The sequence below is a fragment of the Electrona antarctica genome (assembly GCF_951216825.1).
Source record: "Electrona antarctica genome assembly, chromosome: 2".
Taxonomy (NCBI): Eukaryota; Metazoa; Chordata; class Actinopteri; order Myctophiformes; family Myctophidae; genus Electrona; species Electrona antarctica.
The window spans coordinates 43,977,590-44,002,376 of NC_136807.1; the positions used below are offsets into that span (position 1 = coordinate 43,977,590).

The 24,787-nt window shown below is 42.8% G+C and overlaps 1 protein-coding gene across 1 annotated transcript in view; it reads right to left on the reverse strand.

The window, feature by feature from the left end:
• Positions 1-24,787, reverse strand: part of LOC306935668 (contactin-3-like) — a gene marked incomplete at its 5' end in the record, with an annotated part of 50,667 nt that overhangs the window by 12,200 nt on the left and 13,680 nt on the right. Inside the window, 6 exons of the mRNA XM_079518808.1 lie at positions 88-158; positions 1,072-1,221; positions 1,796-1,954; positions 19,476-19,593; positions 21,898-22,067; positions 23,402-23,529. Of these exons, the coding sequence (XP_079374934.1) occupies positions 88-158; positions 1,072-1,221; positions 1,796-1,954; positions 19,476-19,593; positions 21,898-22,067; positions 23,402-23,529 (796 nt within the window). The remainder of the gene's footprint in view (positions 1-87; positions 159-1,071; positions 1,222-1,795; positions 1,955-19,475; positions 19,594-21,897; positions 22,068-23,401; positions 23,530-24,787) is intronic.

Here is a 24,787-nt window from a genome sequence, read left to right on the forward strand (position 1 = left end):
CACCTCCTCTCTCTCAGTGGTCTGAAACTAAACCCGACTGCTGCCATCTTAGAGGGTAGGACCAGAACATAAGACAAGATGACTTACCTCCCATGTGATAACCAGCTCTGACCTGCTTCCGCCTCCTCCACCCACGTCACTTGGCGCCGCATCAGGAACTACACAACAGAGGCCATGTTTACGGCTCCATGTAAAAACAACCTTTATACTGTAGGTTGTGTGGGATTTTTTCTTCTACAGTAACAGTTTTAAAAGTACACCCAAATTCAACAGCATTGGTATAAATCTGAACTCTTTATGCCATTTCTTAGTGTTTTTACCCTAATTAGGGTTGACTGTCTTTTGTTGTCCCCCCCCCCCCATGTAAAGCATCTTTGGATTCTTAGAAAAGCGCTATATAGAGCGTCGCAGTCCCGCCCCCTTTCAGAACGACGAGGGCACCAGGAAATAATTTGCCGAGTTGACAAATCATGACAATAAACACTTTGTTTGGGCCGAACAAATAATTAGAAAGAAGAAAAACAACAAAAAAAAGTGTTGTATCCTGCCCTATTTTCTTATTTCTAACTCCGAGATTTGTCAACTCGGCTGTTGGCTTTGTCCGAGGCTTACAGGTCTTTAAATAAATACGTTTGGAAACGTCTATGGGAAAACAAATGGTGAATTCTCTTCCGGTGGCCTCGCAGAGGGCGGGACTGCGATGCTCTATAGGCTACATTTGAGACATTATAGTTCAGCTATCGACCGAAATGTAGGGTGTATTAAAATTGGAAGATTTGGATGAGACTTGGTTGAAAAGTGTTAGGGCATTCACTTCTAGTCATTTTTACTAGTTGACTAGTTGCCTAGTTTACTAGTTGTTTAACTACCTATTATGTAAAAAATAAAAAAATAAAAAAATATTTGTACATTGAAAAACTGTGTACATGGTGACTATAACTATAATCTACCTGATCTTGAGGCCTACAAAATCGGGGGAAAAAAATAAACATTTTATTTCTTTTTTCTTATCAACTAGTCAACTAGTAAACTAGTCGACTAGTTGCTTAATGCCCTAAAAAGTGTGCATACCTGAATCCTCTGTCCTGGTCTTGAGGGAGGCGGGGCTGGGTTCACCGACTCCAACGCTGTTTTTCGCCAGCACTCTGAACTCATACTCCACCCAGGCATTGAGGTCCACCACAGTGGCAGTTAACGTGCTCCCATCGATCACCTCGGGGACTGGAGGGAAAGGGAAACCAATTTTATGCTTCAGTGGCAATTCACTATTCAATAAGGCGAGTCCAGGCTGCCTAAAATCGGCCTTTAATCCATTGAGACCTGGAACGCATCCATGTCACGTTAGCGTTTAACCACATTAACCATTAACCCATTTTGGGTGGGAACCCCTTTGTGTTTTAAACATTATGTTATAATTTAGCTATTGAAAAATAGCAGATCTACAAGCTCATAGCGCGCCACCGAGTGGCGCGCTATGAACTTGTAGGTCTGCTATTTTTGAAAAATCGTTAAAATGTGCCTCAAATCTTTCCGAAAATTGTCATGATTTAGAAAACTTTTTTTTTTTTTAATTTCGACGTCAGGCCTGAATGGGTTAAATAAAATGAATTAGGCCTGATCATTTTCTTCAATTTACCATTCCAGCGATACATTTAAACGTGGGATCTTTATTCAATTTAGCCCTAATTGAAATGCCTTACATGCCAGGTCAGCCCAGCGGGCAGCAAGCCAACAGACAACAAAGCAAATGCAAATCTATAAGCATACAGGCGCTTCCATCTCCCAGTATATGTACCTGTGTTCACCTTCTGCCAGCCCACGGTGAAGGGGGTCCTGGTTTGGATGAGGTAGCTGGTAATGGGGCTGCCGTTGTCCCTGCCGGGGCTCCAGATCAACTGCGCTGTGCTGTCCGTTACCTCCTCCACTGCCACCGTGTCCGGGGGCCCTGGAGGGCCTGACTCAATCAGAGAAACGGGTATTGTGAGCTATCCAAAAGAGTTTCACTGACATACAACAATATAGAAGGAACTTCTTTTTTTTTGGTCTTGTAAACACATGAACCCTGGTGTCGATATTCTGGGCATGTGATGTCATAATAGGCAAACATTCGGTCAAAATAACAGATCTACATGTTTTTAATGTTTATTTTATTCATTTAAAAAATGTGATATATTGTACCATGTTCTTTATGCACTTTTTATTTTATTACTTTCTGATGTCTGTTATGTTTGTTTGTGTATGGGTTTTGAAATGGAAAATGGAGTGGGCAAAGCAATTTAATCAAGTATTGTAAAAGGTTGTCATTCCATGTGCAGTATGCCTAAATAACTATTGCATATATGATGTGACTGAAATGACACCATATACTGTTGCCTAACTTCTAATAAAAATATCAATGAAAAAAAACAAAAACAGATCTACAGGGTCACAGTGAGCCATAATGCTTGCAGCCTTTTTTGAAAAAGGAGGGGGTGGTATAGACCCCTGGGGGATCCCGGTCAACAAAGTACAGAATATAGGCGAAAAGAGAGAACAACCAGGTACCAGCTGAGGTACAAGTTGAGTCAAAAATGTACGTGCACGTGTTGGTGCTTCTAGGATCAATGGGACTAAAACTTGAAAGAAGAGGAGCGATCTGAGCACTCAAAAAAGTAAAAGAGGAGAGGGCAGCTGTAAAATCAAGGTACCGGTACTTTATTAATTACAAACGGTCAAAAAGCCTACTTTTCTAGCAGTTAAATCTATGCCGTTTCCAAGCCATAGACCTGGTTGTAAACCTATGTATTTTCTGCTTGTCAAAGACTATCCTTACAAAGTAGTAAGATGAATGACGAACAAATACTTCTTGAGGTAAAAAACGATGTGATCTTGTATGACTCAAAGTCAACAGTCGTACAATGTGTCAGGCAGCGTGTGTGCTCTGGTGGTGCGGCAGGCACTTTGTGCAGTGTTCAGGGCTGGCACATCTGCTGCAGAGGCCTACTGTACATATCCCCAATGACAGCTAGCACAGCACATGTGAGCACATGATTGTGTCATTATCCAATAATTTATGCAGTCCCTCAGTGTACAGTTACAGTATCACGGTCATCATATTAAAGCTATAGCTCTGTATGACAGCGCTGAATACCATCGTATCATACTGTACGAGGCGCTCCTCTGAGCACTGTTGTCTCAATATGTACTTGAACCTTTAATCTCCCTGCTGAGTAACCAGATCACCATAGAGTCTATGGTGATCCGGTTACTATGGTCTTAGCCTGGAACTCACCTATGCTTTTTATGGCATAGGCAGCTCCCGGCAGGATCCGCCGGGAGAAACTATGGGCAGCTGCGCGACATGAGACTAATTACTTAGAGCGACAGAGAGAGAGAGGAGTGTGTGTGTGTGCATGTGTGCGTGTGTGTCAATTTAACAAAGGTGCAGACGATCAGAAATCAGCAGAGAGTGAGCGATGTTTGCGCTACTCTATGCCGAATTGAAGTGGACTCGGACCCAGACTTTTTTTTCCTCCCTGGAAATAAAAACGTCTGGGTTTCCGAGGCTACTATGGTCTATGCTATGGCATAGAGTAGACCATACACTACAGTAAATAACATAATACAATTACTTTGAGTTATGACATTTAGTCACAAGCTTTAATCACTTTCAACCTGGCATTCTTATTTTGGGCATTTTTTCATTATAGGCAAATGACAGATCTACAAGCTCGCAGCGCGTTGCATGGCGGCGCATTGTGAGCTTATCTTAAAAATAAGATAGAGCTTAAGTTGAGCTTAAGTTGTTAAATAATTTGAGAGACATACTGTAAGTGTGACCAATAGCACTGATCTTGATCTATTAAAAAAATGATATATCTGGGCCATGGCTCAGTGGTCCAGGCACCTTGGCTGGTAATCCAGTCTGACAGTGTGCCGCGGGTTCGACTCCCGATCCCGACGGCCTTTACTGCATGTCTTCCCCCCCATCTCTCTCCCCATTTCCTGTCAGCCTACTGTCTGTCCCTCCATAAAATATATAAAATAAAGGCGAAAGCCCAAAAAAAAAAATATATATATATATATTTTATAATGAGGTCATTATATAGAATACAGTCTATTGATTACATTGTACTCACATGTTGATCCCACACCATATTTATGATCTCTCGTGTCAACACAATTACACAATTGCGCACAAAATAAAACACCCAGTTGCACCATTGTGCTATTCTCTGTCCTTGGCCCAAAGTCTCAATTATGCTCCCATTACAATTAGCAGGAGCAAACACGATGAAAACAACAACCACTGAAATCAAGTAAATATATAAGCCCATCTGAATTAAAGTTAATTCAAGATTCATCCTCTAATATTCAGCTAAATTGTAATCATTTCTTTTTCATGGTCCTCCTGGCAATTGATCAATGAATTAACAGGGCTGAAAGAGTTGCAGAGGGGCAAATTAAAAGGTAAAAGATGAAAACTGGCCATGGCAACCCTGAAGGAGCAGAGTTTTATCATTTATTTTCATTATCCCACCAATTAGGGCCTGTGATGTTTTACTTTAGCCTCATCTGCTGCTTCCTGTTCTAATGAAGGTGTCTGCTCATCAGAAATAATAGACCACCAGAGAGCCATGAGACAAACCATACACTTTAAAATCCTCAGTGTTCATTTATCCAGTTGAGACAAGATGTAACCGCATTTTATTACTCTCAGGGTTAAATGAACACTGCAAAATGTACTGGGTAGATGAATATAATGCTGTGGCTCACACAACTCACACAGCAAAATCCTCACTGTGAATTTACCTCTAAGGCTACGGTCACACCTGCACACTGGTTCCAGGCTGATAAACGCAGGTTGTGCACAGCTGCCTGTTTTGTGCAGCCAGCAGCACAGCCTAAAAAAACTGAATACCTTGCTGGCCTTCTGTCTTGACGCAGCCATGCCGGTCCGCCTTCGAATCATCCGATTGCAGGATCTTGAGCATTTATCTGCTTCAAATGTTTCTCTACTTGAGGCGCCCTGGCGCATAGAACGCATAAACACAAAGTGTGCTCAACACGCAGAAAGCTGCACAATGCCAAGAAAACGCTCTGTTCCAATGGAAAACCATTGCAAAAAGACGGCCACATAGGCAGACACGGTTAGGTGTGACCATAATCAAAATACTAAATGATCTTGTGCCTATTTTGCACATATGGGTGTGTTGGTCTTAAGCCAAGTCAAGACCAAAGACAAAACAACTTGCAAGTTGCAACCACTTGCAACGAAATCCTAAAACTGGAGTTCGTAACTTGACAGCCGACACCCAGGCGTCGAGCTGCGACCAATTGCCGTTTCCACAGAAATAATTGTGATAAACAGACAGGGCTGTCCCAGTGACAGACAGTCAAAAACATGAAGAGCAGAGATAGTTTACCGTTTACTTCAACATATTCGCCAGGCCGAAGGCCCTGTCCATCCGTCAGCAGCTAATCTCCGGCACCGTTGGACCGATCGGCATGAAACTTTGCACGCATACTCCTTGGAAGGAGTAAAAACTTCTCACATTTATCACATCAGCCTGTTATAACGCGACAAAGAGGCTGATTTTTGTACAAGACAAGTTTTTCATATTCCATCCTGATTGGCTAAGATTGGCTTCTTAAGTTTGCAAGAGTGGCCTGTTTTGAACAAATTGCCCCAAATCATGAACACAGCGTCCAATTTACCGTGAAACGTTGCATGCACATTCCCACTAGACCAAGAAAGAAATGCCACCCTACATTTCTATGATTCACTATTGTCCTATAACTCTGAGGTCATACATCAACATCTTTGTCTCCACCAGGCCGAAGGCCTGTGTCCGTCCGTGTGTCCGTCCGTCCGTGTGTCCTTCCGTCCGTCCGTTACCAGCTAATCTCTGGCACCGTTAACCCGGTCGATGCCAAACTTTGCACACACACTCCCTGGATGCCAACGATGAACCTCTGCCCCACATTTTCCCGGATGGCCTGTTATAGCGCCACCATGAGGCAGCTTTTAACATGTTTTACCTAAAACTGCACCGTTCTACGTGAAACGTTGCATGCACACTCCCTAGAGGCCAAGGACAAACCTTTGACCTGCATTTTCCGCATCTGCCTTTTATAGCGCCACCAGGAGGCCGACTTTTGTAAAACACATTTTTTGATATTACTCCTCCAGATTCTGTCCAAAAATCTCACAAATCGTTACAGAGTATCTCTATGGTCATGTGCTCAAGTCGGATCTGTCCCATATTTCATATTCCATCCTAATTGGCTATAATTGGCTTTCACAGTTTGCAAGATTGCCCCGTTTTGAACAAAAGCCTGAAATCATGATTTTTGTACAAGACAAGTTTTTCATATTCCATCCTGATTGGCTAAGATTGGCTTCTTAAGTTTGCAAGAGTGGCCTGTTTTGAACAAATTGCCCCAAATCATGAACACAGCGTCCAATTTACCGTGAAACGTTGCATGCACATTCCCACTAGACCAAGAAAGAAATGCCACCCTACATTTCTATGATTCACTATTGTCCTATAACTCTGAGGTCATACATCAACATCTTTGTCTCCACCAGGCCGAAGGCCTGTGTCCGTCCGTGTGTCCGTCCGTGTGTGTGTCCTTCCGTCCGTCCGTTACCAGCTAATCTCTGGCACCGTTAACCCGGTCGATGCCAAACTTTGCACACACACTCCCTGGATGCCAACGATGAACCTCTGCCCCACATTTTCCCGGATGGCCTGTTATAGCGCCACCATGAGGCAGCTTTTAACATGTTTTACCTAAAACTGCACCGTTCTACGTGAAACGTTGCATGCACACTCCCTAGAGGCCAAGGACAAACCTTTGACCTGCATTTTCCGCATCTGCCTTTTATAGCGCCACCAGGAGGCCGACTTTTGTAAAACACATTTTTTGATATTACTCCTCCAGATTCTGTCCAAAAATCTCACAAATTGTTACAGAGTATCTCTATGGTCATGTGCTCAAGTCGGATCTGTCCCATATTTCATATTCCATCCTAATTGGCTATAATTGGCTTTCACAGTTTGCAAGATTGCCCCGTTTTGAACAAAAGCCTGAAATCATGAACGCAGCATGCAATTTACGTGAAATCTTTCACACATTTTCCTACTAGGCTGAGGAATATATCCCACCCTTTTCACATTGGCCTGTTATAGCGCCACCAACAGGTTGATTTTTGCAAAACACATTTTTGGAACAAAATGCCTCAAATCATCCAATTGCCATCAAAGGCAAACATGTTTATATTACTCCTAAACATGTTGCCAAACATCTCACACAGTCCTATCCTCCTGGTGGAGACCTGTGCCCAGAAGGGCACTTTTTCTAGTTTCCCCTGTATTCCTTGGATCATGGCACAATTTACAGGCCCTGTTTGTGTCAGATTACATTTTTTGCTTTCTTCAAAACTCACTTTTTGCTACAGATTTTGTCCAAAACTCACACAAATCAGTACACATTATCTTTGGGGTCCTGTGATCAACATGTATACGTTTGATTTTTCTGATTGCATTCCAAGTGTCTATGACCAAAGTTTGCGGGCCCTGGGTAGGCAACCTGGCCTGGCGTAGACCTGTGCTCATATCAGAGGAGTACACATTTCTAGTTGCGAACGCAATGAGCCCTAACTATGGAAGCCAGGCAGAACATGTCTGTGTGTCACGGTGTGACACCACGCGCCACCAGAGGGCGCAGTTACTATGGAAGCCAGGCAGAACATGTCTGTGTGTCACGGTGTGACACCACGCGCCACCAGAGGGCGCAGTTACTATGGAAGCCAGGCAGAACATGTCTGTCTGTCTGTGTGTCACGGTGTGACACCACGCGCCACCAGAGGGCGCAGTTACTATGGAAGCCAGGCAGAACATGTCTGTCTGTCTGTGTGTCACGGTGTGACACCACGCGCCACTAGAGGGCGCAGTTACTATGGAAGCCAGGCAGAACATGTCTGTCTGTCTGTGTGTCACGGTGTGACACCACGCGCCACCAGAGGGCGCAGTTACTATGGAAGCCAGGCAGAACATGTCTGTCTGTCTGTGTGTCAGGGTGTGACACCACGCGCCACCAGAGGGCGCAGTTACTATGGAAGCCAGGCAGAACATGTCTGTCTGTCTGTGTGTCACGGCGTGACACCACGCGCCACCAGAGGGCGCAGTTACTATGGAAGCCAGGCAGAACATGTCTGTCTGTCTGTGTGTCACGGTGTGACACCACGCGCCACCAGAGGGCGCAGTTACTATGGAAGCCAGGCAGAACAGCGCAGTTAGCTGTCTAACGTGTGCACAGTTAGCTGTCTAACGTGTGTGTATGTGTGTCTGTGTCAGACTGCCACAACAGTGCTTCGTTGTCTAACTAACATAGCTGTCTAACGTGTGTGTGTGTGTGTGTGTGTGTGTGTGTGTGTGTGTGTGTGTGTGTGTGTGTGTCTGTGTCAGACTGCCACAACAGCGCTTCGTTGTCTAACTAACGTGTGTGTACCACACATAGCTGTCTAACGTGTGTGTGTGTGTGTGTGTGTGTGTGTGTATATATATATATATATATATATATATATATATATATGATATGTATATGTGTATATTATATCCTCATCTTCTATAAAAAAAATATTAAGTAGCTCTCCTTTCCTTTCTCCCATCTCTATTTTCCTCCCTCTTGTCTTTCCTTTCTCCCATCTCTATTTTCCTCCCTCTTGTCAGGTACATGTGGTAAAAAGGACTGAAATGAGGTGTGGTCAGGTTGCACTGCTATTTTATGCACAGAGTTTGCACTCTAAGTTTAGAACAGCAACAACTTGGTCTAAAGGCAGAGCACAAACACTTCCTTACTATTTATGCAGCACATTATTGGGATTAACCTATTTAGACCTGAGTTAAAAACGTTCACTTTGAAAGAATATATATTCAAAGATTAGCGCCACACTTTTGCGATTTTAAAAAAATAGCAGATCTACAAGCTCGTAGCGCGCCACTCGGTGGCGCGCTACGAGCTTGTAGATCTGCTATTTTTCAATAGCTAAATTATAACATCATGTTTAAAACACCAAAAGAGGTTCCCGCCCAGAATGGATTAAGATGCACCTAGGTACTGTAGGTTCACAAATCACAATGCGCCGCCACACACACTGATTGCAATCAAAATCCATATGATTTTCATCACGTTCAACAAATTGGGTGATATTTCTGAGAGACTCCGCATTGACAGTGAAAACAATTACAATTATTAATGAAATGGGCCACATAATATATATTGCATTGGGTAAGTGCCTGTTCCCTTTGCACAGAGACGAGCGGTGAGAAGCAGTGCCCCGGAGTAGTTTGCACTTTGCCATAGATCATGTAAAATAATAGTAGGGGTGGGGGAAAATAGATTCATATAGCAATTTTTTATGACATATAATATATATATATATATATATACACAGTATATGGATGCATTGAAGTGTATGATTCGACTTCTCATGGTTTATAATTGTTTAAAAAGGTTCTAGTATAAAAACAAAAGCAAAAGTCAACTTTTGTTGAATCACGGAATGGCAATATAATTATGCAATCGTTATGTGAATCGTCCCACCCCAACTAAATAGGGCCCTGAGAAGGTCAAAATGGACCTGTACGTGTCAGAGTTACATTAACACTCCTTAAAGGTTCTTTTATGGATTCCTATCTATTATACTGGGTACATGTAATATAGATGCAGTGTGTGGCAGGGAGTTTTCTGTATGGCTAATTAAGATGATTAACTATCACTAGATGCTCATAATCTTTGTTTGTGGAAGCCTTGTATATGTGTGTATAAAGATGAGCCTTTATTTCAAGATATTGATCGGTGTAAAACCCATTAGTAGCTCTTGATAAAAAGCCTTATACATTGGCCTCATTAATACACGTATATTAATGAAAAACACAATCAAGGATCAATTCCTTATCCTCTTAATTATATTTCCTTGCCAGTAGCAAGAAGGCTTTGCCAGTGTCTTGGGGTGCCAAATTAATCTGTAATTTAAATGGACAGTTTTTATTGTAGTCTCAGCACAGGGATAAATTAGATTTTGATAGTATAATGAATAAATACCTAAAGCTATATTTTATGTGTGCATCATTAATATAATAATAATCATCATCCAAAACGTGATTTCATGGTTCACAATTATGGAATTCAAACATCCTATAAATTCATGCAACCTGTGTAGCTGTCCTTCGTGAATCTCAAGAACCCCCTGACCGACTTTAAACGTGTATTGCTGACGCTGAGGGAGTGCGGTGCCCAGTGTGAAGGCGGTTGACCGATATATATTGTGGCGTCTCCGGCGACAACCACCGGCATACACAGCCACACGTTGCCATGGCAACCAGTAGCGCGCCACTCAGACAGGCGCGCCGAATACAGAGAGCCGCTCTAGGCATCGTAGCCGAACACGCCTACCTGCCCAACCTCCTACTCGGCCAGCTGACACTAATGCCTACTCCTCAGGTAACCACCCGCACCTGCGCGTCTGAACCAATATATAACCGCCTGCCGGCTCGCGGGTCAGAGCAGGTTGGTTCACCACGCAGAGCGGCTAGACAGACAGCGCGCTCGTAGCGAAAGCCTTGGGTGGTAAGTGCACGGATCTATTCCTCCCCGCCACCATCCACCACACATGTCTGGATGGCTATACGAATACTCATACTCTGTCCGTTCACAGGCTTTATGGAGCAGCAGCAATAACAGCAGCAACGCGAGCAGCAGCAACAGCAGTGACGACAGCGGGCCGGACGCCGAGGCGGAGGAGGAGAGTGACTAGAGGACCCCTCATTCCTCCCGGCCGCCTACCTGCCACTCAGGTTGTACGCCCTCCCCTTTCTCTACTCTGGCATTCGAAGAGTGTCGAAGATCACCATAGCAACCGAGCCTGGCCAGCTTTTGTTCGAGTGTCGCTAAACGGGCACCGCCCCCTTTGTTATTCTGATGCGCTCTGAAAGAAGAGAGCGCACCTTTTGAAGAGACTGTAGAGAAGCCCGTTTGGTTTGTTTGATTTGGCTGAAGAGTGAGAGGAGAGAACAAAGGGCCTAGACCCCGCTATTGGACCTGTCTGTTGGCGAGAGAGCGCCACCCGGCGGCTCGCTGCCGCTATTGCCGCACAGAGAGAGAGAGAGAAAGAGGAAGAGGACAAGAAGAGGGTTTAATTTTCCGAAATCTGGTAGATCGCCTCGGGCGGACCCGAGGCCCCAGTATTATTATTTGTGACTTGTACAAAGTGTCTAACAGTGCCTTCTCGCCCCTGCAGCCTGGAGCCCGAGGACAAAGGGCCTCGCCCCACCACCTGTCCACGGAACTGTCTCTCAGACTGCCTGAGAAATCACTTGTACAAAATAAAAACCGTGGCCATAAAAGGCCCAGACTCTGGTTGACCATTGCCCCGTGTCCTGTTTATCTCAGAATCATCACAATATATACTGTATATATATATATTGTGGCGTCTCGGTCCGGGACCGCACGCCACGGAATAGCCACCTCGGGGAGAGAGGGAGAGAGACAGGCAGAGCCAACGGCAACGAGGGCGGGTCCTGGAAGGAAGATACATCCCAGCCCGTCTCCTCGTCTGTCTTAACAAGCCACCTGCTGCGCGTCCACACCCAGGCAGATTAAAAGGTCCTGTCCTGCTCACTCTCTCAGAGACTCTCCCGAGAGACAGGCTGGCGTGCTCACCCACCTCCTCCGTGGAAGTGACCGCTGGGCTCTGGGAATTAGGAGGCTCACACTGGCTGGGATACTGGAGTGACCCTAGCCCCCCCATTGATGGTATTATGGGATATGTAACCTGTATATTTGGATTATACAGAAGAGACCTAAGTTTATGATACGCTCTGTTATACAAAGAGCCCCTGAGTTAAAGCCCCTTGCTTAACGGTTGGACCCTGTTCCTCCTCCTCATCTTCCTCCCCCGAGGAAGGAAAGAGACTGGCAAACAAAGACTGACATTTGAGTTGTATTTCTGTTTGGCAAACAAATAAAAGTGGCGTTTGTTTAGCACTCTGAACTTGGCCTCTGTGAGTTTTTGGTCTGGTGAAACAGCGCCCCCACAATATATATATATATATATATTAGTGGTGGGCATAGATAAAAAAACTGCAATCCTGGAGTTAATCGCGATTAATCGCGATTAAAATGGCTCATTTGAACTCTGCCGAAGGCATTGAAAATATGTGCGCTACCTAAATAATGACCAGAAGTAAGTCCTTGTGAACAGGTTTAGAACAGGAGCCCTAATTATGGATACAACTAGCCTATTAATACCTTATATTTCATATTGTGAGTTTGTAGAACTGTTCACAGTGTTTCCAAGTCTAGTCATTATAAGCTACTTTGGACTTGTCTATCTGTAAAGTTTCTTTAAAATATTGGTGGTCCTTGACATGAAAATGCTTGAGAACCACTACTCTAAAACAACATTGGACAATGATGTTTGACAGTCAGCACTATAGTTGCTTATTTTCTGACTTTTTTGGATTTTCTGACTTGATCTGGCCTGTTAACATTTTCATAGACATGGTTGCTTGTTTCTCTCTCATTCACGAAATGTGGCAACCCTGGTCAAAGCCGTGTATGTTGTGATCATATTGTGATACATGGATGGTGGTTTAGCTTAGCACACAACAGCTAACATGATGCAGCAGGCTGCTGCCTGGATATGGAATATGGATATGGACTTATGGCTCCATCGCTGCCTCTTTCTTTTCTAATAAGTAGAACTTTTTGTTGGCGTTGCTGTTTACAGTCCCTCTCACAGACTACAAGTCAGGGACGAGTGCACTGACTGTCTCCGTGCAGTCTCCGACCGTGCTCCGCCTCCTGTGGGCGCGTTCGGAAATACCACACCGGAGCGCACGCGCCTATTAGTTTGCATTGCACAGTGGGCTCAGTGCGCTATTTCCGAATGTGCTCCACACGCACACACATGTACGCACACACAGCCCGCCTTCTGGCCGCTGCAGATCCAGCTCCCAGACCCAATTTTGAGAATAGATTAACGGCGATATTTTTTTTAACTCAGCACGTTAACGCCGATAACGGCCCAGCATTAATATATACACACACACACACACACACACACACACACACACACACAGTACACAGTGTATAATGCTTGACCCAGCATGAAACACTCATCTACGTAAGCATATTGATATCCATGATATGACCATGGACAACTACTGTATCAGAGAGACTGACTGACTGTGCGCGATGATATGAGATGCATGCTCTCTCTGTTCCTGCTCATTCTGTTCTTATCCTCGTTTTCATAACTGCTATAGGCACGTTGTGTAACAAATCCAAATTCATTTCTAGAATCCTGCAATATCATTAGGCTGAATTTGGGTCAAAGATAAATCATAACATACAGTATTGGAGATCCTGGTCAGAACCGGCATATGACATCTGCGATATCCATATAATATATGGATATCGCAGATGTCATCAGTATATGCCGGTTCTTATGGGAATAAAAGTGACAATGGCAGACAGATACAGAGCTCTCCATATATAGGCATAAGGGACACAGACAGACAGACAATCAGATACAGAATTCTCAATATATGGACATAAAAGGACACAGAAAGACAGAGAATACGCTACAGAATTCTTCATATAGAGGCAGAAAGGGTACAGACAGACAGATGGGGGTGCAGTGAAAATGGGTTAAAGTGGTTCAAGAGAGTTGAGCCAGAAGGCAAAGCTCTCTGTCTACCAAGCAATCTTCGTTCCTACTCTCACCTATGGTCATGAATTGTGGGTCATGACCGAAAGAATAAGGTTGCGAATACAAGCGGCCAAAATGAGTTTTCTTCGACGGGTGGCTGCATTTCCCTTAGAGATAGGGTGAGAAGTTCAGTCATGCGAGAGAGACTCGGAGTAGAGTCGCTGCTTCTTCGCCTGGTTAGGTGGTTCGGGCATCTGGTTAGGATGCCTCTCGGGCGTCTCCCTAGGGATGTCCTCGAGGCACGTCCCACTGGGAGGAGACCCCAGGGGAAACACATCGACTCACTGGCCTTGGACGTCTCGGGATCCCCCAGGAGGAAGTCACTAATGTTTCTCTGGAGAGGGAAGTCTGGAGCTCTCTGGTGGAGCTGTTGCCCCCGCGACCCGACTACGGATAAGCGGTTGAAGATGGATGGATGGATGGGTGGAACATGCATTCCCAACTTGCATCGTTCCCGACTTCATAGTTCCCGAGTAGGCCGGTTGGTGGCCAACCATCTAATTACATCTAATTACTTGCTGTTTCACCTTATCTCCAAAAAGGCCTCGGACACAATTGTATACCGTAGTAGTAGTATTCTGGAATGCAATGTCTAAACCACTCTCTTTCACTGTCAATTTGCTGAAAGTGTTGGGCTTGCAATCAGCCGTTGTTAACCTTCCAGCCTTAAGCTTTGCAACCTGAAATTTCCAGCCACTTTGTCCAAATGAATGGTATTAAGGGCAGCAGTCAGTCACGACTCACGAGCAGGCAGTATTAGTATTACACCATACTGACATCCAATGATAGAAGTAAACACTAGGTCAAAACAATCTAGCTACACAGCCTTGATATGTAATTTGATTTTTAAAGGCAGTGCTTACTGGGATTTTCATACAAGGAACATCAACAAACCAAGTTGGGCCACTGACAAGCAGCCTTACCAGATAAAGATATAAATCCAACCTTTTCAAAACTTGACACAGAAATCATCCCTCTCACCTCATATGACACTGTGTGATTTGCTAAGCCACTTAGCCTATCGACCCACGCAAGAATGGTACATGGTAAATGGTGCATTTATGTAGCGCCTTTATCCAAGGCGCTTTACATAGATTGTGCATTACATTCACCCATTCACACACACATTCATACACTGATGGCGGCGGAAACCATGCACACCAACCAGCACATCAGGAGCAATTAGGGGTTCAGTGTCTTGCTCAAGGACACTTCGACACTAACGCTGGGGGAGCCCGGGTTTGAACTAGCAACCTTGCGGTTACCATCCAGCCACTCTCCCTGAGCCACCGCTGCCACCGAGAAACATTGGTAAAAAGTTTTGGAACCACTGGGTTAGATCAGGGGTTCTCAACCCGTGGGTCGCGACCCCTCGGGGGGTCGCCAAATTATTTTAGGGGGTCCCCAAATTATATAAAAAAAAAAAAAAAAAAAGATTGTTTTTTAATTTATTTTTCACGATTTTTCAAAAATAGCAGACCTACAAGCTCATAGCGCGCCACTCGGTGGCGCGCTATGAGCTTGTAGATCTGCTATTTTTAAATAGCTAAATTATAACAATGCTTAAAACACCAAAAGGGGTTCCCGCCCAAAATGGTTTAAGGTTATTGTAGCAGTCAATTTATATTGGGGGTCGGGAGGGGGCGGGGCGGGGGTCCCGAGACATTGCCAAAGCATTTTCGGGGGTCCCCGGCCAAAAACGTTGAGAACCCCTGGGTTAGATCAAGGTCAAGGTACAGTAAGCCTACTGGATGGTTGTAATGATTTAAGGTGGTTATCTGCTTTTACGTTGACTGATATAGACATCCAGGTTGTCTTACTGGAGAGCTCAGAACTAGAGCCCTGCCAGTGTGTGTAATAAATGCGCGTTGGAGTAAACAGAGATCGGTTTACTTTGCACTACAAAAGCGCAAGCATTTTTATGAATGAAATGTAAATGATGTCCGATGGTTTGCTGAACAGTGACAGTAACTGCACGATGAATTTATCAGGCAGCGCTATGACAAAGAAACGGTGGGTATCCCATGATCACTTGTTAGGTTATGACATAACCTAACATAACCGTTATGTGATCAATCTGTTCATTTTATGGAGTACCTTGAATGCATTGCACATTGATTGTACTTGTGTGCATTGCATATGTGATTCTGATTGCAGCAAGACGTCAGAAAACAGGTTATTAAAAACAAATTGTGTTTCTTTGTGCCTTATGCAGGCGCTGTTCTTTTGATCCTTTTTTATTGGATATGCTGCTAAGTTACTGATTTGAAATTGATTATGTAACATTAATTGCGGTAGCTAATGAAATTCAGTGGAGCTGGTTAGCTCATGTGGTTTTTAATTTGTTGGTATTACTTGTACTGTAGGTACTTACAGAACATAATGTCTGCTTCTTTTTAACGAGGCCTACTGACTGGCAGAAAGAATACTGGAGTTCTGCTGTAACTTGATTGCTGTGTTCTATTGTCTGGCGTGTTTATTAATGGCTTAAGGTTGGCAGAATGTTTTAGTTCATATTTAATGAATTGCTTGAAATGGACTTTTTGTCAAGTCCCAGACGCGATCCCACGGTTCCCACCCCTCTTCCGCACCCATTGCTTGCTGTTGCTTAGTTGCACGAAAATCCTCTCTCTCCATCTTCCATTGAAATAATTGTGTTTTTCAGTAGCCTCTTACAGAGATTAAAATGGGGTGCATTTTGCATCCCAAAACGCAGTTTATAGTTAAGGGACGCAATAAAACAAGGACCTCTGCATCCAAGGGATGCACTACTGTACTCAGCATGTACAGTACAAAATAATACAAACACTAGCTTTAGTTAGTGTAATAATAATAATAATTTCTTCTTCTGTGTTCTACATGAATATAACCACATTATAACCATATAAAATGAAATGGGAGTTGAATGCTGCAATTTGTAAAAATGACAAAATATGACTCTTAACGTCGCTGAAGTGGGACTCATCAAATGTCCCTGGGATTCATCTAAAAGACCATCCTTGCATCCCGGGACTCATTAGATTGAAAACCTATATACCTGCTCGTATTTTATTTATTTATTTTGTAACCTTAATTTACTCAGGGTAGGTATGCTGAGAATGAGAACTGCTCTCAGCAACACCCTGCTTATTGTTGATAGTATTGATATGTCATGTATTCAATTCTTCTTTTAAACTTGGATGTTGCTTGGATGCAGCATAGTGACTGGTCATAACATGTTTTTTTTCAACCAAACTCTAATGTTTTTCTCATGTTTAGTGGACCAATCAGAAGGCCAATGGGTCAATTGATAATTTCCTAGGCTAAGTAATCCAGTGAGTCTTTTGACTGTTTATTTTGTGCTGATTACAGAGGAATTAATTTTACAATCTGGGAGGGGGATGGAATCAGGTTTCTATTAACAGGTCATCTTGATCTCCGAGGCCAGCAAGCTCAAAGCAGCTCCAGATCAACTTATTGTACACTACATTTTTAAACTGAACACAGTACACAGTTCCAACATGCACAATAATGCTGTCTTCCAAAGTCATCATTAGCCTATGTCAGAGTGTGCTGAAGCCTTAATTCTGTGTTGTTGACACACACACACACACCCCCCCACACACACACACACACACCCCCACACACCCCCACACACACACACACACACGCACACACACACACGAGGCAGCCGCTGCCTGGATGATGTGTACTCCCCAGAGCCTTTTGCCCTGGGCTGCAGCCCTGTGAGCCAATACGTTAATCAGGGCCTGACTGTAGGCTATGCAAATAATTGATATTCTATCTGATAGGCACCATTCCGTTTTCACTAACATGGACAGACATGTTATGACATGTGATGCATTGTGAGTTTGTAGATCTGCACTTTTCACCAAATGTTCGCCACGTTGTGACACGTGATGCATTGTGATTTGTGAGTTTGTAGATCTGCTATTTTCACCAAATGTTCGCCCCTGAATAGGGACGCTACTACGCTAGGGTTCAAGTGATTAAAGTCAGCAGCCAGCAGTGACTAAAGCCCAAACCACACCAATGGGTCACCATGCAACTCCTTGCAACAAACCGGTTGCGAGTAGAGTAGTAGATGCATGTAGGCGCATGTCATTGCAAGCAACCATTGAACTGAACCAATTGAATTACTTTGGTCGACATGTGCCACCATGCGCTGACGTACAACAGGACATATCACACCGCTGGGACGAACGCTAAAACCGTTTTGTAGCGTCTCGAGTCTCGACCCATTGGTTTGGGCTTTAAAAAAAAATTAAACATTGCTGCACAGGTCAAATGACTCCAGTAATGGATCTACAAGCTAACAAATGCGTCGATGCGTTGTTAGCTTGTAGAGCCAATCGGTTTGGCAAGCAACACTGTTGTGCGATTGAGTACAACAACAATAAGCTAATTAATTTGGTAAATTAAAGTGCTGCCTTGAGATTTAATACAATCAGGCAATTATTAATCAATCAACGGGTATTCGGGTAATAACTGGGCCTCAAATTGGCAAAGTCTGATGAACTTCAGGAATCAGAGATTTTGCATCATTGTTACAGCCATAAAAATCTGATGGTTAGTTGTCTCCGGAGGCCAGAGGGCTGAAGGCCAAAGACTATATTTTTGCCACTGTCCGTCCGCGTGTGTGTCCGTGAACAGCTAATCTCTGGTACCGTTTGACTGATCGGCGTCAGACTTTGCATGCACCTTAGTAGGCCAAGGAAGAACCTCTCTCTTTGTTTTCTAATTGGTCTCATGGTGGTGCTGTAACAGGGCCCTTCACATTTTGGCCTATAACTCTGGAACCATAGGCCATACAGTCAACATATTCCCCTGTTAGAATTTGTAGGATTAGTACTAGTGTTAAGGTCCAGGTTGCAGGACACGTTTTTCGGGGAAAAAATGTAGGCAGCAATTCATGTTTTCAACACATTGAAACCTTCAGGCTATTGCTCCAACTGTGTGCAAGTTCACTTGTATCGAGAGCGTGCCACAACCAGTGTTACATGCCTTGGGGCTCATTGTAGAGAACTAGGAAAAAGTGCTCCTTGGAGCACAGGTCTCCACCAGGTCAGGAACGTTTATTGTGGGCGTGCATTGTTTGGTACCGAGTGATCATAGAAGTAGCAGTTAATAGCCAACAGAGAGAGACTAGTTGAATATTGCTGTAGATCTCTGCAGGAATCCCCCACATTATGAGACAAAATTGACACAAATCAATAAAAATGTGCATAATTCCCACAATCCCATGCTGTAGTTAGTCGTACGGAACCCATAAGCTGAACGTATGGGTGCCTGATTGGCTAGTACCAGTCCATAGCCTCATGGGATGCATATCCCATACCCTGGATGGATAATTGCTCTGCGATTATAAATTCACAAAAATGGCATAGGTGTTATTGACTGATCAAATAGATATTCAGGAATTTAAGTCTTTGGCCAGCTGTCAGCGTGGAGAGAATGCACAACAAATATGATGCTGATTGGCCTAGCGATTCGCAAGATTAATTTGCGGAACGACACACAGACAAGACGGGTGAATAGTGGAGATAATAATAGATTCGATGAAAGCCATCTCTTTATGAATTTGTTTTTGGTTAAATATCCCTTCTATTCTTACCACCCATTACATTCCTTTTTCGGGAGCAATTCCCCCAAATGATGCTGGCCATGTGCCCAGTTGTAATTACAGAGTGTGGAGCGAAGGAGGTTTTCTTACCTTTAACAATCAATACGGCCACTGCCGACAGGCTTTCTACGTCAGTATCCACTACACAGATGTATTTGCCAGCGTGGTTTAGCTGAATGTTCCTGATCATGAGATCCCCTGCTGTTCTCTGTCAAGAAAGAATTAAAGGATTAAGAAGCATGGCATGGTATAACAGGCCTTCTGACTATAGACTCAGAAAGAAATGTAATGAATGGATTTGTGTGCAGTGGATTCACAAATGTATTTCAGTATTTATACTGAAATACTGACTCTCCGAAAACATTTTGATGCACAGAAATATATTTATTATTGCATAAAAATGTCTACTGGATTTCTATTGCACATGTATTATTTTAAATAAATATGCATATAAATACACATATGTATTAAAAAATGTTTTAATCAAAAACATATTAGGGTGTTGTTATATTTATATAAAGACTGTGTGTGTGCGTGTGCGAGCACGCGTGTTCGTGTGTGTGTGTGTGTGTGTGTGTGTGTGTGTGTGTGTGTGTGTGTGTGCACCAGTCTGTATCCTGTCAGAAAGTCCGGCAGTACACTGACGTTACATTAAATCAATTCAACACATAGATGATACACACATGATAGACAGACAGTGAGTAAATAGATGGATAACCTGTTTTCTGCTTGTATTACATATAAAAACAATATTTATATAAATAATGTGTGTGTGTGTGTGTGTGTGTGTGTGTGTGTGTGTGTGTGTGTGTGTGTGTGTGTGTGTGTGTGTGTGTGTGTGTGTGTGTGTGTGTGTGTGCGAGCGAGCGAGCGTGTGTGCGTGCGTGCGACGTCGTGCGGTTGAAATAAAATGTTCAAAATGTTTGTGGAATGTGGAATTTCTTTGTTTCTATGCTTCAACAAATATATTTGGTGCATTGAAAGATATGTTTGTGGAGAGAGTCATTTATACTGCATATACTGTAAATACCGAAATACATTTGTTAATCACGTGCATGAATTCATTTGAGACAGATCTGACTCTAACAGCTTATAAAGGTAGAAAACAATATAATAAGACTAGAACAGAAGCTAAAGGCTTTTGTAGGCATGATGTGCAAATGGTAATGGGGGAAGATATTGTTTCATGAAACTTATATGCTTTTGCAGTTGAAACTGTAAAACTGCATATTGTCGTCATATTGTCCAAAACTGTTATTGCAGCAGAACATTCAATCTAACTGAGATGGAAAGAATGACACCTAGAGGTCACATAAGTTCTACAGTACAAAAGCAACTAAATGGAATTTGTCTCCGACAATGCTGCAGATATTACTAATTCTTGTGACCTTCAAACCTGTTGTGAGGAGCTATACAAAATCAACCGTTTCTGTTTGCTTCTGCAGGCTGTTTTTTTTTCTGCTAGGAAGGAAAAACAAGAGGCCCTCTAAATTCGCATCTGAACAGAAAGAAACCCATCAGCAGAAAACAGTAAATGAATGGTGAAATGGCAGTGCCATGGAAATGAGTGTGGTGGTGGGGATGACTTGGCTTAATTATGTAAATTAATTCCTTGAAGCAGCAAAGTTAAGTTGATAATCTCTTTGGACTGGGGACATTATAGCATTTCCGAGGAGAGAATCTCATTTCAGATAAGAACACTGACAGTCACACATGCATGCAGATTGCAGAATGGAGTCATCTCTAAGAGCGTGAGGGTGTTTCAAGATCATGCTACTGTTTCTAAGGAGTGTTTTGTAGCACTTCAGGACTCTCTTTCATGAGCTGTGATCCTGGTAAAGCTGCAATCAAAATAAACAACCAAGTTAACCAAAAGTTAGTGTGCCTGAGAGAGCTGAGCTTTACTGCGAAGTGGAACTTCATGACAACCTGATAGAATTTAGAAGCCGAAATAAAATAACCTGTACTATATAGTACACTCCCGAGTGGCATGTGCATTTTACAACAATAACTCAGGCCAAGTTTTCATCAATAAAACTACAAACAGATCTATTGATCCCATAGCAGTTCCTTGCTAGAACATTTTCTCATCGCCACGGAGTGACAGCAGGTAATGATAATGGCCAAAATGACAATACAATAATGAAAAATAAGGCAAGTGTTACAACTACAGTATAGTCAAGAATATAGACATCGTAAGCCCCTCCAAGAAACACAAAACCAAGTGCCCTTTAACCCATTTTGAGCGGGAACCCCTTTTGGTGGTTACATACATTAGGTTATAATTTAGCTATTGAAAAATAGCAGATCTACAAGCTTGTAGGTCTGCTATTTTTGAAAAATCGTTAAAATGTGCCTCAAATCTTTCAGAAAATTCTCATGATTTAGATTTTTTTTTTTACGTCAGGCCTGAATGGGTTAAGTCAGAACTGGAATGAGTGAAGCGAGATGGAATGAGGTGCCAACTGCCCATTCACACATTCTGAAGAATTTACGCCCGCAGGTCACTCACCCCTCCCACTAGCTCAAAGTGTCTGTCTCCCTTGGTGACGAGCTGTCCATTGAAGGCCCAGGAGAAGGACACGTCGAGAACAGGGTCACTGGCAACCTGACAGGGTAAAACGATGCTCTCGCCCACGATGATCTCCATGTCTGCTGGACCCTGGGTGATTCTGGTTGGATCTGCCCCACATAAACACATGGACAGCAACCCAGTCACTCAGAAAATGACTATCCTATCTATGTCACTATCTCACCAAGCACAAGAAAGACTTCATTGCAGGGTAACGGGGATTCAAGCATGTACGATATATCATGTATGCTGCTTTGCAGGTTCCAATGAATAACTGCTTGTTGGAACAGGTGAATTTACCGTGGCAGACGACGTCCTATCCAGGCCAACATTATGTAAAGTGAGTGGGGTATCATGAAAGCTTAAGTCAAGTACCTATGATAACACAGAGCCTGCGTTAAAATGGCCTAATATTCATAACACAGCTAGCTTAATCTTCTGTAATCCTGAGAGCAATTACAATGAACTGAGAATCAGATAAAACTGTTGCTGGCATGACAGGCGCTACTGCGCACACGCCCAACGAAAATGAGGGGCACTGTGTGAAGAGAACTAAACCTATTGTTTGGCCAAAGCATGCTGCGCTTCAAAAGTCAAGATAATGAATTTGCCTGAATCAAATAGAGAATTCACAACGCAAAGACACCTGTCTCACCTGAAATTAAGTGCCAGGGCTTAAATGAATTACATGCATACAAGTGTGTCCCTTCAGTTCTTAAAGCATTCATAATCAATGGTCAAGCCACTGTGATACTGACTGTATAATTGAAACCCACTTTAGTTAAGCACAAGTAATCCTCAACACATTAATGAAACAAATAAGAAACCTGGAAATCATCCAAGTATTACTTGACTGCAAACAGAAACACACTTCAAAAAAGCAATAATGGCATCTGTAACGACTCTTCGCTAATACTTCCTTCACTTCCACTCCCGGCGCCTTCATTTGTTGCAGTAAATTGGTTGCTTTCAACTGCTTCAAGGAAAACAACGATCTGCGTTGTTTCAGAAGGACCTTTGAAAGACATGATTGCACCCACTGCCAGATGTAGTCAGACAAAACAGCAAAAAGCTAAAAAAAAAATAGACCCAGACAGAAGTATAGGAATAACAACTTCTTAGAAGTTTGCAAATTAATACTCCATTGGGGTTACCCACTCTATATAATGTTAAACAAATGAAACTAAAATCAAAAGAGGCAGTTGATTACTATGCATAGACTTTAGCCTCTTGGGCAGAGGCTTTCAGAGGTTTTGACATTCCTCGAAACACTTCTCAAAGAAAAGACTTGTTTGGTTTGTTTTCCACCCACCAGTTATTGACTCACATCCTCTAGAAGTGCTATAGTTGCCCTTTTCCTGACAATCTATAGCTCGCTATAAAGCTTTCTTAGAACGTGCATCGATCTCATGAACATTAGGGAATTTGAGAGTAACAAACTTACCTGTAACGAGGAGTCGCCCTGTTGTACTAGACATCCCAAAGCGATTCCTTGCAAAGCAGTTATAGCTGCCCGCATCAGACTTGGTCACATTAGCCAATCTCAAAGTTCCATCAGATGAAAGCGTCACCCTATAAAAGCCCAGGCACAGAGGTACTGTTTTAGCTTTTCCAAGCTTCGACATTTATGTTTAATGTCAAAGACGCATTACATAATGTGATTTCCAAGCTAGATCATTTTGGCTGCTGCATTTGCAGCAGAGCGTTGCATCCTGCCATGATTGTGATATAGTATAATGTCTTTTGTAAATGTTGCTATTTAACCCATCAGTCGTTCTTCGATTTTTCAAAAATAGCAGACCTACAAGCTCGTAGCGCGCCACTCGGTGGCGCGCTATGAGCGCTGCTTCTAGATTCTGCTCCTACACATTGTATACAACATAGTATACAGTAGATAGTGTATATTATATGTTATATATTATATATTATTATTTTAATTCAACTTTAGATCAGATGATGATGTGACATTTGTATAGTTTTCTTTTATGTTTAAAGGGATAGTTCAGATTTTTTTTAACTTAAGCTGTATGAAATACTTGCCATTAATGTAGTGGTTGCAACTGTATTAATTGCCCGAGTCCTGTGGTGGGAGTTCTGCTCTGGTTTTGGTCAATATTAAGTAGTTCTGGTCATTTTGTGGGGGGCACTGGGGCCACGCAGTAAAAGTAAATTAATTCACAAAACTAACGTCATTTGTATTGTTGACCTATTTCTAAAATATTAGCGCAACTTTCGTTCAACTTTGACCCCTCTATCACATGGAACTATTTTTTGGGCGTAGTGATATGGACACAAAAAACATAGTTCTGTGTGATAGAGGGGTAAAAAATTAACAAAAGTTGCACTAATATTTTAGAAATAGGTCAACAATACAAATGACGTTAGTTTTGTGGATTAATTTACTTTTAATGCGTGGCCCCCTGTGCCCCCCACAAAATGATGGAGCTACTTCATATTTCACCAAAACCAGAGCAGAACTCCCACCACGGGACTCGGGCAATCAATTAATTCAGTTGCAACCACTATATTAATGGCAAGTAACCCCTTTTGGTGTTTTAACTAAGCATTATGTTATACTTTAGCTATTGAAAAATAGCATATCTACAAGCTCATAGCGCGCCACCGAGTGGCGCGCTACGAGCTTGTAGGTCTGCTATTTTTGAAAAATCGTAAAAATGCGGCACAAATCTTTGAATATATATTCTTTCAGAGCGAACGTTTTTTTTTTCAGGCCTAAATAGGTTAAGTTAAAACAAATCTGAACTATCCCTTTAAGTTAAAACGTTTGGCACATTTTCAACATACATGAATTCAACCATAATTATTATTA